The sequence below is a fragment of the Natator depressus genome, chromosome 21 (genome assembly GCF_965152275.1).
Source record: "Natator depressus isolate rNatDep1 chromosome 21, rNatDep2.hap1, whole genome shotgun sequence".
Lineage (NCBI taxonomy): Eukaryota > Metazoa > Chordata > Testudines > Cheloniidae > Natator > Natator depressus.
Window position 1 is genome coordinate 4,371,592 of NC_134254.1, and position 12,935 is coordinate 4,384,526.

General features: G+C 46.5%; 1 protein-coding gene across 2 annotated transcripts in view; it reads left to right on the forward strand.

Moving 5' to 3' along the window:
* Nucleotides 1-12,935, forward strand: part of PLXNA2 (plexin A2) — a 312,031-nt gene that overhangs the window by 41,204 nt on the left and 257,892 nt on the right. For both annotated transcript variants that reach the window (XM_074936273.1, XM_074936274.1), the window contains exons 2-3: nt 303-1,572; nt 4,496-4,678. In XM_074936273.1, coding sequence (XP_074792374.1) covers nt 385-1,572; nt 4,496-4,678 — 1,371 coding nt within the window. In that variant the 5' untranslated portion in view covers nt 303-384. The remainder of the gene's footprint in view (nt 1-302; nt 1,573-4,495; nt 4,679-12,935) is intronic.

A 12,935-nucleotide genomic window follows, 5' to 3' on the forward strand; every position in this document is an offset into this window, starting at 1 on the left:
TCTTTGTCCCAGGGCTGAGGTTGGTTATCCCCTCCTGTGCTCAGTGAAAGCATAGCGCGGAGCACATTATAAACAGCTAAACCACATAACAAATTAATGCACAGAGGCAGAATCAAGTGGCAAAACATGGAGCTTGACCAGTTTTCCAATAAGTTAGGAACCCTGCTTAATGCTGGCTGTTCTTAGAGATGTCCTTCCTTTATCTCAAGGTCTGTATAACTAAAAAGCCTCTCTTGAATTGTATCTACAGGGCACTCTGGATTTAATCCTTTGCTTTGTGTGTGTGTTTCCCCCCCCTCCAGAACCATGTGAAGAACCTCGAAAGGGACACGTACAGGGAGCTTAGAAGTTCACCCTCCCCTTTCTCTTCTCCCCTGCCCCAGGATGGATCAGAGGAAGAACTGGCCTCGGATGCTGGACGCTGATGGCTGGTCAGCAGCTGTGGTTTTTCTCTTTTTGGTCTCATTTTCCCGGAACGCAGCCAGTACTGCCCTGTTCAACACCTTCCACACAGAGAACCGCGACTGGACTTTCAACCACCTGACCGTCCACCAGGGCACTGGGGCAGTCTACATTGGAGCCATCAACTGGGTTTACAAGCTCTCAGGCAACTTGACCATCCTGGTGGCTCACCAGACAGGCCCGGAGGAAGACAACAAGTCCTGTTACCCACCCCTCATTGTCCAGCCTTGCAGTGAGTTCCTCACCCTCACCAACAATGTTAACAAGCTGTTGATCATCGACTACTCAGAGAACCGGCTGCTGGCCTGTGGGAGCCTCTACCAGGGCATCTGCAAGCTGCTGCGGCTGGACGACCTCTTTATCCTGGTGGAGCCATCCCACAAGAAGGAGCACTACCTCTCTAGCGTCAACAAGACTGGCACCATGTACGGGGTGATCGTGCGCTCTGAGGGTGAGGACGGCAAGCTCTTCATCGGCACGGCGGTGGACGGCAAGCAGGATTACTTCCCCACCCTCTCTAGCCGCAAGCTGCCACGGGACCCGGAGTCATCAGCCATGTTGGATTACGAGCTCCACAGTGACTTTGTCTCATCGCTCATCAAGATCCCCTCGGACACGCTGGCCCTGGTCTCACACTTCGACATCTTCTATATCTACGGGTTTGCCAGCAGCAACTTCGTCTACTTCCTGACCGTGCAACCGGAGACCCCCGAGGGAGTCTCCATCAACTCGGCCAATGACCTCTTCTACACGTCTCGCATCGTCCGCCTCTGTAAGAATGACCCCAAGTTCCACTCCTACGTCTCGCTGCCCTTTGGCTGCATCAAGGGGGATGTGGAGTACCGCCTCCTGCAAGCGGCTTATCTCTCCAAGCCAGGGGACGTGCTGGCCAACGCCCTCAACATCACAGCCCAGGATGACATTCTGTTTGCCATCTTCTCCAAGGGGCAGAAGCAGTATCACCAGCCTCCTGATGACTCTGCTCTTTGCGTTTTCCCCATCCGCACCATCAACACCCAGATCAAGGAGCGCCTGCAATCCTGTTACCAGGGGGAAGGCAACTTGGAGCTCAACTGGCTGCTGGGGAAGGACGTCCAGTGCACCAAAGCAGTAAGGATGGTTGCAGTACATTGCCACTATTGCTCTGGAGAAATCTATCCCACTTCACACCATTTGTATAGGGAAGAATGGTCTTGGGGTGGAGACATTGGACTGGAATTTGGGAGACCTGGATTCAATTCCTGGCCCTGCAACAGATGCCCTGAGTAAGCTTAGGGAACTTACTTGATCTTTCTGTGCCTCAGTTTCCCCAAATACCAAACAGGGATGATAATCCTTCTTATTTCAGATTGTGAGAATTAAATCCTTAATGTTGTCAGATGATTATGGTGCTAAGGGCCACAGAAGCAGTTAGGTAGACAGATTAAAAAGTCACAGCTTGACTGTATAGAAGCATTCTGCTATTTCCAGCTGCCCATTCCAATTCCAGAATCAGACTAACCCAAAGCCTCTCTCTCCCAGCCTGCAGCAGGAGAGTATAGTGCAAACCAAACTAACCAGGTGAATGCAAATGGAAGTTGCACACTCTGTGCTTTTACTTTGCTAGTTCCAAACTTGATTGACATACCATACAGATTCCTTTTGACCCACCTTAGTCCCTGGAAACTCCTTTCACCATAACATATTCAGTTTGGCTTCCAACTCTCTGGTAGCAAGAAAAAAGGTGAGCTAAATGAGGACAGAGAGGGAATTTTGGGGCGACAGGTGAGTGGATAGTGCAGAGGATGGCCATGAGACAGTGAGCTTTTCACATCTAGCCTGCTGAAATTAATGCAGCCAATAGTGACTCAGAGGCATTTGGTAGCTATTCAGTGGCTCCTCTGGGAGATGAGTTGGTGAATTGCAATCCCAATCCTAGCTGGTAGATGTCCACATTGCAAACTGCACTATTTAGCATTAATTCCCTATTGGGCGGGCTCAGCGAAGTGATCAATTAGCAATACTTAGCTATCATACAGAGTCTTTCATTTCATTGGTCTCAGAGTGTTTTATAAGCATCCTTATCCCCATTTTATAGAGGGTAAACTGAGGCAGAGTGAGGGGACACAGAAAGTAGGTGGCAGAGTTGGGAATAAAGGCTAGGGCTCTTGACTCCCAGTCCAATTCTCTATCTGCTAGACCAGTGGTTTTCAACCTGGGGGCCTGCAAACTATGGGTACGTCTTCACTACCCACCGGATCAGTGGGTAGTGATTGATATATCGGGGATCGATTTATCACATCTTGTCAAGACGCGATAAATTGATCCCCGAATTGACGCCTGTACTCCACCTCGGCAGGAGGAGTAAGCGGAGTCGACGGGGGAGCCGCTGCGCTAATCGCGTAGCTGAAGTTGCATATCTTAGTTCAAACCCCGCCCCCCTTCAGTGTAGCCCAGGCCTATGTCTAAGGGATCCATGAAGCGTTGTCATGTTTTCAACTTCTGGTCCGTGGGCCCCTGGGGGTCCACAGATTATGTCTAAGATTTCCAAAGGAGAAATCTCCATTCAAAAATTGTTAGGGGTCCTCCAAATGAAAAAAGGTTGAAAACACTGTGCTAGACCATGCTCTATTGAAAGGAGAACATAGGTACGAAACACCCCTTTAGCTCAGATTGGGGCATTCAAAGGATGGGGCAGGGTTGGCAAGGAGTATGGAAACTCTCCATTGCCAGGATCCATTCCACTGTCCCTCTTAAGAACAGCCAGTCTGGCTGGCACCTTGCACAGCATCATATTCACTTGGGGAATGTAACGAGGAGATCCGGAGTGTTAAATCTGTCATGAGGTCAGGCTGTTAGCACAGGAGGGAGGTGGCTGCTTCCCTAAAGAAATGAGTAGCTGAGAGGAGGAAATGGCCGCTTCCGTTCTCTGATCAGAGGGCAGAGGGAGAGAGCAGACACCTGCACTTCCTGTGGCTGGTGTTTCTGAACCCAACCCGCCCACTGCAGGCTCATTGCCAGTGTAAGGCAATCGCTGGCCCCAGCCATGTGAATCTCTGCCGACCTGTCTGTGTGACACTGGGTCATTTCGGGAAGTGGGACGGGGGGAGGAGAGAACCGTGGCTTCCTTTTATGAATGGATTTGATAGTCCACTGCAGTGTGAGCAAGGCTGCTGGAGCACATCCTTGGGCCAGCGGGGTGAATTAGGGACATGTTCCCTGTATGGCTGTGTGAGTGAAGCTGGTTCAGTTTTCTTTCCTCGTCCTTTGCTCCCGAGGTCAGCCATGCTGTGGAAACTGCATGCTCAGTTCTTGGGGTTTGGGATGGGGAGGAAGAAATGGCTTGTGCTGCTGTGCCGTGACTTCTCTGGTTAATGCAGAAGAAGCTTTGAATGATCTTCAGTGCAAGTCTCTGGTCAATCTTCCTTCCCTGACATAGGCCCTAGAAAAGGCAGCTGGTCTGATTTTTTTTTCAGAGATGCTAAGCACCTGAAAGCTCCCGTTTCTTGACTGCAGGCGTTCAGGACTTCCAGAAATCAGACCAATGCTATTTAGAGGGGGTAAAATCAGTGAAGGAGAAAGAGACAGCTTCAGCATGGGACATGAATGCACCAGGACAGAATATGGGGGAGAGGGTTTGGATCTGAGAGGGGAGAGAATCAAGAGAGCTAATGGAAACCATTTCCCCTATGGTTTTCTGTCAGTGACATTGTGGGGATTCTCATCAGTTCTGTCCATGAAGGTTTTGTTGGCAGCTACCATGTGATGCACCCGCTGTGGCCTGTACCCATGCCAACCACACAGCTGCTTGGCCTAGATTACAAAAATAAGGAGAGATGTTCATTAGGTCGTGCTGGGGAGAGTAGCTGACCCTAGCTCCCAGGGAGATCAACCAGCTGTACATGAGCAGGGGGTTGTGGTGAACACCCAGCTATTGTGTGGGGAAGCCCCATGGTTACGACTGTGCATTCAGTTCTGCATGAGCCTGAGTGCTTGGATTAGCACTTCACCTTCACCTCTCGCTCACCCTTGCCCAATGCCTTCTCTTTTCCAGCCAGTCCCGATAGATGACAACTTTTGCGGGCTGGACATTAACCAGCCGCTGGGAGGCTCCACAGCAGTGGAGGGGGTGACCCTCTTCACCGCCAGCCGTGACCGGATGACCTCGGTCGCTTCGTACGTCTACAACGGCTACAGCGTGGTGTTTGTGGGGACCAAGAGTGGCAAGCTGAAGAAGGTAAGGCTGCTTCTGTGACACCAGAGAGCCAGGATCAGTGACTCCTCCCTTTCCCCAGGAACACTGATCTGCCAGGCTGTCACCACCTTTGTACTTCTCCTGAGATCTCTTTCTCAGTTGCCAGTTATGAGGCAGTATGAGATTAAGCCCAAGGCTTTGAGTTAGAAAGGTACATGAAGCAAGTGGGTATGTGAGGCAAACTCTCCTGCATCTGTCCTGGTGCTGGGGCACCATTTAATGTAGTTTCAGAGTAACAGCCATGTTAGTCTGTATTCGCAAAAAGAAAAGGAGTACTTGTGGCACCTTAGAGACTAACCAATTTATTTGAGCATGAGCTTTCGTGAGCTACAGCTCACTTCATCGGATGCATACTTTTTATTTAATGTAGTCTCACTCAGAACCCAGAGTCGCCAGGCATTGGAATGATACAGAGCTTAGTGGCAAGTCAAAGGTTAAGGCATGTGGAAAATGTCCTTTTGGGTCCTTGAAGAGAAGTAAATTAGTCAGACAAGGCAACATCATCTCATTGCACCAAGCTTTGGGACTCAAAAATCCCTCTAGGCCAATACAAAGTGGAATGTAGCTGAGATCTTGTCAGGCACCTAGCTTAGCTCTGTTTCCAATTATCCATAATTGAATGGAATGGCTAATATTGGCCTTAGCAGTGCACTGGCTGTTGCATACTCAATACCTCCCACAGGTATATTGTTGTTTGCAGTGTTGTTGTATCTGTACTGGTACCAGGGTATTGAAGAGACAAGGCACGTGAGGGAATAACGTTATTGGACCAATTTATGTTGGAACGGGCCACCCAAATAGCCCAAGATTGGGCCCGATCTGTTTTTGCCGAGACCCAAAATCAGATGCTCAACAGAATACCGAAACAGCGGGGGATGCTTATTCTACAGGCCCATACTATCTAAAGTTGAGGAAGAAATTCGGTATTAAGCTTGTGCGAGTTCATCACCGTAAAACCGTGACGCATGCAATTGTGCAAGTGGTGCACAGAATTCTGTTGTGCACAGAATCATCAAGCACTGCCTGAGAGAGAAACAAAACGAGGATTGCCTGGGTGTGCCATAGATGCCTCCGGCCAGAGGCATCACAGCTGCGTGTACTGGTCTTTAAATGATGTGAACTGTAAAATTAAAGAAATTAGAGGTAGTTTGTATATGGAGAGTGTGTTAAATATCATCATCACCGCGTTGGGATACGCGCTGTAGTGCCTCTGTTTAACCCAGAAACATTTAGCTCTAAGGGCAGAACTGGTGGACAAAGTAACCGACGCCGAGGACCCAAATAGCGTTTTAGATGAAATCATCAAACCGACAGATAAATGTTTAATGCGAAATGTTGAACATCTTCTTCATTCAGGAAATTACAAAACCTTGCTTAAAAACCCCCCCACTAACAGTTAGAGCATGTTTAGCCACCCTTTATAGTTGTTACCATGTGCTTACTAAACAGGCTTTGCCTTAGTAAATTCCCTTTTTAAACCTAGCTTTATAGTTTTCAATATTATTTAATGTTTTAAAATGCTCTTTTCTTAACCTACCCTGATATTTAATAATTTAATTGTGTTTTTCTTAACCTGCCTTTATAGTTTTTACCATGTGCATTCCTAAACAGGCTCTGCCTTAGTAAATTCTCTTTTTTGGCCATGTGTGTTCTTTTTAAACCTAGTTTTCAGTATTATTGAATGTTTTAAATGCTCTTTTCTTAACCTACCCTGATAGTTAATGCAACTTTTACATTTATTTCAAAATTTTCTATTCTTTAATAACATGCCAAACTAGGCCTTTAAAATCATCTCTCCCCACTCAACCCCACCAAATAATCTTTCTTTCCTTTTTTCCCTCTAAACCTTACCCAAACTTCTTTTTTATCTTTAAATTCTCTCACTCTATTCTTTCGACCTTTTGCTCTAAATGTATCGAAGCAGACAATACTCCCCCTATTCACACTTAAATAAAAAAATTCAAAATGGCCGACGGCGCCAAACTACAACGCCAACGGAAACAGGGATGAAGGGCGGGACATAAGCCCTAAATGGGGCGTGGAAACTTGTCAAAAAATACATGGTGATGAATACTATCGAGGTTTATACTACTTAGGGTATCATTAAGCAGTTACAATTCATACTCAATGGTGACCACATCCTGAAAGAAATCTTTCCCAAACCCTCTCTTCTGGCTTTCAAACCATGCCTCAACCTTGCCAACCTCCTCCAAAGCAAACTCCCCACAGACCAGAACCCACCAATTCAAAGCTGCACCAGACCCTGCCCTAATAGATGCAAAACCTGCAGATATATCTCCATTCCTACGACGATTAATACCCCCCACAACACGTTTTTTCAAGGTCCATGGGTTCTACACATGCCTATCACAACATGTGGTGAACCTCATCCAATGCACTAGATACCCCAATAATAACTAAATGGGTGGAATGAGACAATCATTACGCTCTTGAATGAACTCACACAGGAAATGGCTAAAAGACAAAAACACGATCTCACCCACGGCCGAACACTTTTCACAAACCAATCACTCCATATGTGACCTCTCAGTCCTCACCCTCAAAGGAAATCTGCACAACACCTTCAAAAGACAAGCCTGAGGGAGCTTAAATTCATAACTTTGTTAGATACTAAAAACCAAGGACTCAGTAAAGATAGTGGGTTATTGCTCATTACAACAATCTATAACCCACTAACCCTCTTTTGTCCTACCACTGCAGAGGTGTTAACTGCCTGCTTCACCGTGAATGGTCTCTTAGAACGTGTGAACTCCTTATGCTGAACTATTTGTTCCACCTTATATTTAGCTCTGATGATCTGAGGGTCTTTTTCTCAGACCTGAAGAACAGCTCTGTGGAACTCAAAAGCTCGTCTCTCTCACCAACAGAAGATGGTCCAATAAAAGATATTACCTCGCCCACCTTGTCCAACACGTATTGTTAAGTCAGCCCACTGTAGGACTGTGGTCACTGAAGAGTGCGTGACTCACTCTAAGAATACAAAGGGCTCCCAGGACTAGTCCAGCAGTTACTTGTGCTGTCTGTTGGAATCCAGTCTGAGAGAGGATGGTTTTTTCATTGTATTCCTGTGTGACACATGGCATGTCTGTGGGAAGATGCTACCAGATTTAGTTTGGCTCCGAAGAAGTGGTTTGCCCTGAACCAAGAGAGGAACTGACTCAGGGTTGCTGTGAGGTAGAACTCAGCAAGTAGTAAATCAGCACAAATAATTTATTCAGTGTACCCAGATGCTTCTTCTGTTCATGAATGACCTCTGGGCAGCGGGGGATAATCTTGAATTGATTCACAATGATTCTTGGTCAATAGATTGTTCATAAGCCACTCCTTCCAACTATCCAATGCCCAAAATTCAGACTGTCTGTCAGTGTGGCACCTGCAGCTTTCATGATGGTGCTCCTGCTTCCTGGCTGGATGAATGTCACTAACTCTTAGATTCCAATTCTCAATGTGAAAGATTATGCAGGTGAATACGACCTGTGTATTTTGTGAGCTGAAAAATTTGCTATTTCCGTGCAAGTTTCTGACAGCCAAGTAGCTTGCTAGAAGATTGCCAGAAAGTGATTGCAACAGGGGCACAAGCACAGAAGCTAATTCAATTTTTGTTAGCGCAGATAATCACAGAGCATGTTTTTAGATGTTCACCATGCTCTGCTGGAAGGCCTCGGGCCTAGACCATTTCATACTAGTGCCCTTTGAGCTGCACCCATCACAATCAAAGCTCCAGGGTTCCCGTTGACCCTCTCTGATAAGGGCAGGTGAGAAAGTTTTCCCGTGAAATGCGTTGTGAAAGGTTATAGAGGTTTATAGTATTGCTGTACTCCTCACACGTAGGCCTAGTGGGCAAAACAAAGGGTGAAGGTAAAGTTTCAGAGTAGCAGCCGTGTTAGTCTGTATTCGCAAAAAGAAAAGGAGTACTTGTGGCTCCTTAGAGACTAACCAATTTATTTGAGCATAAGCTTTCGTGAGCTACAGTAATGGTAATGTCATCCGATCAAGTGAGCTGTAGCTCATGAAAGCTTATGCTCAAATAAGTTGGTTAGTCTCTAAGGTGCCACAAGTACTCCTGTTCTTTTTGTGAAGGTAAAGAAAGAGATCTGGATCTTTGGCTGGTGTAAATCACCATACTGCCGTCAATGGAGCCATGCTGATTTACACTTTGACCCGGAGGGATCTGAAACTTTTAACACAACAATCACTGTTGAGCAAATATACAATAAGGTCAGCACTAGTAATGAGAGTCTCACACTGGCTTCATCCTTATTGATGGCCACCAGCCTGAGCCCTGGATTTAGTGTTACTCTCTGCTGGTGCTTGTATCCACCTGAGTCAGCACAAATCTCTCTTGGTGTGCTTGTACTCTGTCAACAGCTATTTACGGAAGCTGCCCCTAGTGGGAAGACTCTGTGGGTTAAGAACTCCCGGGGAGAGCTGAGTGAAATTTTTTGGGAGAAATTTTCCACCAAAAAATGCAGCTTTGGTTTGACCAAAACATTTGCAAATTCAGGTCAGATTTGCCAAATTGTTTAGATTTAAAAAAAAAAATCTGAAATCAAAAAGTTTCAAGTTCTTGATTCGAGGGCACTCCTTATTTCAAAATTTACATTAGCTTATTACTACTTTTTTTTTTAAGTTTCAAGAAGCTCAAAGATGAAATTAAACACTCTGTGTTCAACTCCAAACTATGCTTTGTAATTATTATTTTCTTTTTTGGTACAGCTGAAAGACCAAAACAATCAGTTACTCACACAGCCCTGCTCCTCCTGGGTGCCCTGCTTTGGTGGTGATAAAATTGCAGATTTATGGGTCTTGAAGAGAGATGAATGGGTTAACTTGGCTGCCTTTGGGAAACGAAGCCTCAGGGCAAAGTCATATTGCTTCTCTGTGCTGTAGTCTTGCCTCTCACCTCCCACCCTTCACACAGACCTCTGGGTGATTGATCGGCTGTGCAAGATAAAATTCTTTCCTGTTTGCATCACAAAAGCAGGGCTAGTTGCCCAAGGCAAAGAAATACCCAGTCTTCCTTCTCCCTCAAAGGAGCAGGAGGACGTGCTGTGGTAAACTTATGATTCTGTGATTGAACTGGCCTTTTTCGTCCTCTCTGCTTCCTCTCAAACGCTCCTTTTGAAGATCAGGTTGTAACGCCCAGGCTAAGCCTGATACAATGCTGATAAAATGCGTTAATCCAGTTCTTCCTGTTGAATGACGCCTAGATTGGTGCTGGTGATTTTGTTCAGGGCAGGTCTACGCTTAAAGTGCTGCAGTGGCGCAGCTGTAGCTCTTCAGTGAAGACTCTGCTGCGCGGATCGGAGAGCTTTGCCCCTCGCTGTACTTAATCCACCTCCGTGAGAGGTGGTAGCTATGTCTACAGGAGAAGCCCTCCTGTGGACAGAGCACTGTCTACGCCGGGGGTAGGTCAGTATCACTGCGTCGCTCGGGGATGTGGATTTTTCACATCCCTGAGTGACGCAGTTATAGCGACACAAATTGATCGTACGGACCTGGCCTCAGATGTCAGTGCTTTAAAAACACAATGGAAAGAGACCTGTGGATGTATAACAACAGGGATCTTTCTCCTCCTAACTCCTAGTCTGGTATTTTGTTGGCCCACAATCAGATGCCACTTCAGTCCTGCACAGCACAATTGTTTTATCTCCTGATAATGCAGGGCTAGTGAATATCACCCCTCACTCAAATATATTAGAAGGTAAAAATACAACGTTCTGCTGTTATGTTGTTGGTTGTTTTTATTTATATTTCACTAGCCCTAGGAACCCCAGTCATGGATCAAGGCCCCATGGGACTAGGTGCTGCACAGATACGTAAGACAGTCTTTACCCTAGCGAGCTGAGTCTATATGACATACAGGACATGTCAGGAGGAAAGAACAGGTGGGGAAGGAAGAAGGATTGAGGTAACAAAATGAGCAGAACTGAACAGAAAAACAGAAGTCACAGCTCATCATTTGACTAAGCAATGCCAGGCGGGAGTGACTGGTAGGCATCATAGCAGGGTTTATCCACTTATTAGTAGCCTTACATGACCTCAACACAGACTTTAAATCTGTGGGCCTGATTTTGTGCAGTAAAGTTATTTTTGGATGCAAAATCAGAGATTGTTTATCCAAATCCAACCTCAAGTCAGATGCTCAGCATGACTGACAGATTTTTCAGGTCAACGGAAGGTAGAAACTCCTTTTGGGGTGAGGTCTAAATATAGCCCCTGAATGTCCATTCCTTGTAGCACCAGGGAAAGAGAGACAGGGGAAAGATTGTTATTTCTGATGTCCGTAAACAGCAGGGAGTGTCTCCCTTCCCTATCCAGGAAGATACGCGGGCAAGCACATACTATGGTTGGATGTCTGCATTTTTTAATGGCATCAATTCGTTAATATTTGTTCATTGCTGTGTAAGTGCTGAACAGCAGTACATTGATTGTAGCTTTGGCTGCTGACAAGATGCACTGGCAACTCCTGAGGTCATCCATTTGGGGCACCGCTTTAGCAAGCTTTCTGTTCCACTGCACCCCAACTCAGACCCAGTGATGCTCTCACGGAGCTCCCGCTAGTTCTGTGGCAGCAGCTGTGTGGCAGAATGAATAGAACAGGCCCCTCAGACAGCACGTTGCAAACACATATGTTGTTTAGTTCCCAGCCAGCCAGGTAAAGGATGGTATGTGTGTACCATGCATATTGTTTACTGTGTTTGGCGGGTGGGGGAGGGCCTCATTTAAAGACAGTTAAAGCAAACAGCTTGTGCCTGCATGTTGGGTATTTAATGTATTGAGCAGAATCACATCCCATTAATTATGTAGGATTACAGAAGGAGTGTTCTTTCTGGCATGGTTTAATCCCTCATGCCATTTGTACAGTGGAGACCTTTTAAACAACTTCCCTTTTGATGCAGAATAAATCTATCCCTGTTTATCGGTTTTGCTCCATTAGTGGGAAGTGGCTGAGGGCAAGGGGGAGTTTCAAGATTTATTTGTTGTTCGGGACAATGGCAAACAGGTGCTGAGAGAATTGAGAGTTTGGTCCAAGCCTTTCATGGCATCTGCCAAGCATCTTTATTTAACGTTTCTCAGCACTGTCGCAGGTTGATTAGACCCGTGCCTCCTGTTTCCATTCAATGGAGTTATTACGCATCCCTGCCCTCACTAGGCGAGGGGTGGAACATAGCTTCTCTGTAATTTGCAGACCTACCCAAGCAGGACACCTTCAGCAATACACAGGAAGCAACACATGATCCAAGAACCATTGATTTTAAGCCTCCTATGCATGGGAAGTAGGAGGCAACTCTCTCCTGAACTCAAGGCCAGTTTTAATGGGGACACTGAGTGGACACATTCCCCCATCACTAGCTCTGACGTTTTTATTCATGCTTATTTTTCCCTACCCGTATTTCATCATTTCTTTGTTCGTTGGGCAGGAAGCCTGAAAGCATGGCTTCCTATCCTCTTCTTGAACACCCTCTGACAACATCTCCAGTGCAGTTCCATGAAGTAGCCAACAGGAGATGGTAAAAGGATGGCGTGGCCTGAGTTCCTGACCCTCCCCTAGAATCTCTGCTCTGCACTTGTCTTGGACTTTGCAGCCTAATGCGCTTGCTGCACCCACACTGTTCCCTTTACAGAAACTGCTGCTCAAGTTCCTTGTCCTTTTATCCCCATGTGGCTCACCACCAGTGGGATCCCTCTCACAGACTTTAAGGCCAAAAGAGACCATCATGATCATCTAGTCTGACCTCCTGCCTATTGTGGGCCACAGAACCTCGCCCGCCCACTCCTGTAATAGCCCCATAACCTCAGGCTGAGTTACCGAAGTTGTAGAGTTCTAACTAAGGGCTTGTCTACATTATCCACTGGATCGACGGGCGGCGATCGATCCAGCGGGGGTCGATTTATCACGTCTAGTCTAGATGCGATAAATCGACTACCGAGCGCTCTCCCATCAATTCCGGTACTCCACGGGGGGGAGAGGTGCAGGCGGAGTCGACAGGAGAGCATCAGCCGTCGACTTACCGCAGTGAAGACACTGTGGTGAGTAGATCTAAGTACGTCGACTTCAGCTACGTTATTCACGTAGCTTTGGCTCACACTGGAAGTTGAGAGTGCTGTGGGAGAAGAATTCTACCACCAAAATGAAAAAACAACCCAGAATTAAATAAACTAGCTTCCCCCCTCCCTTCATTATATTAATCACAATCAGATTCCCTAGATCCCT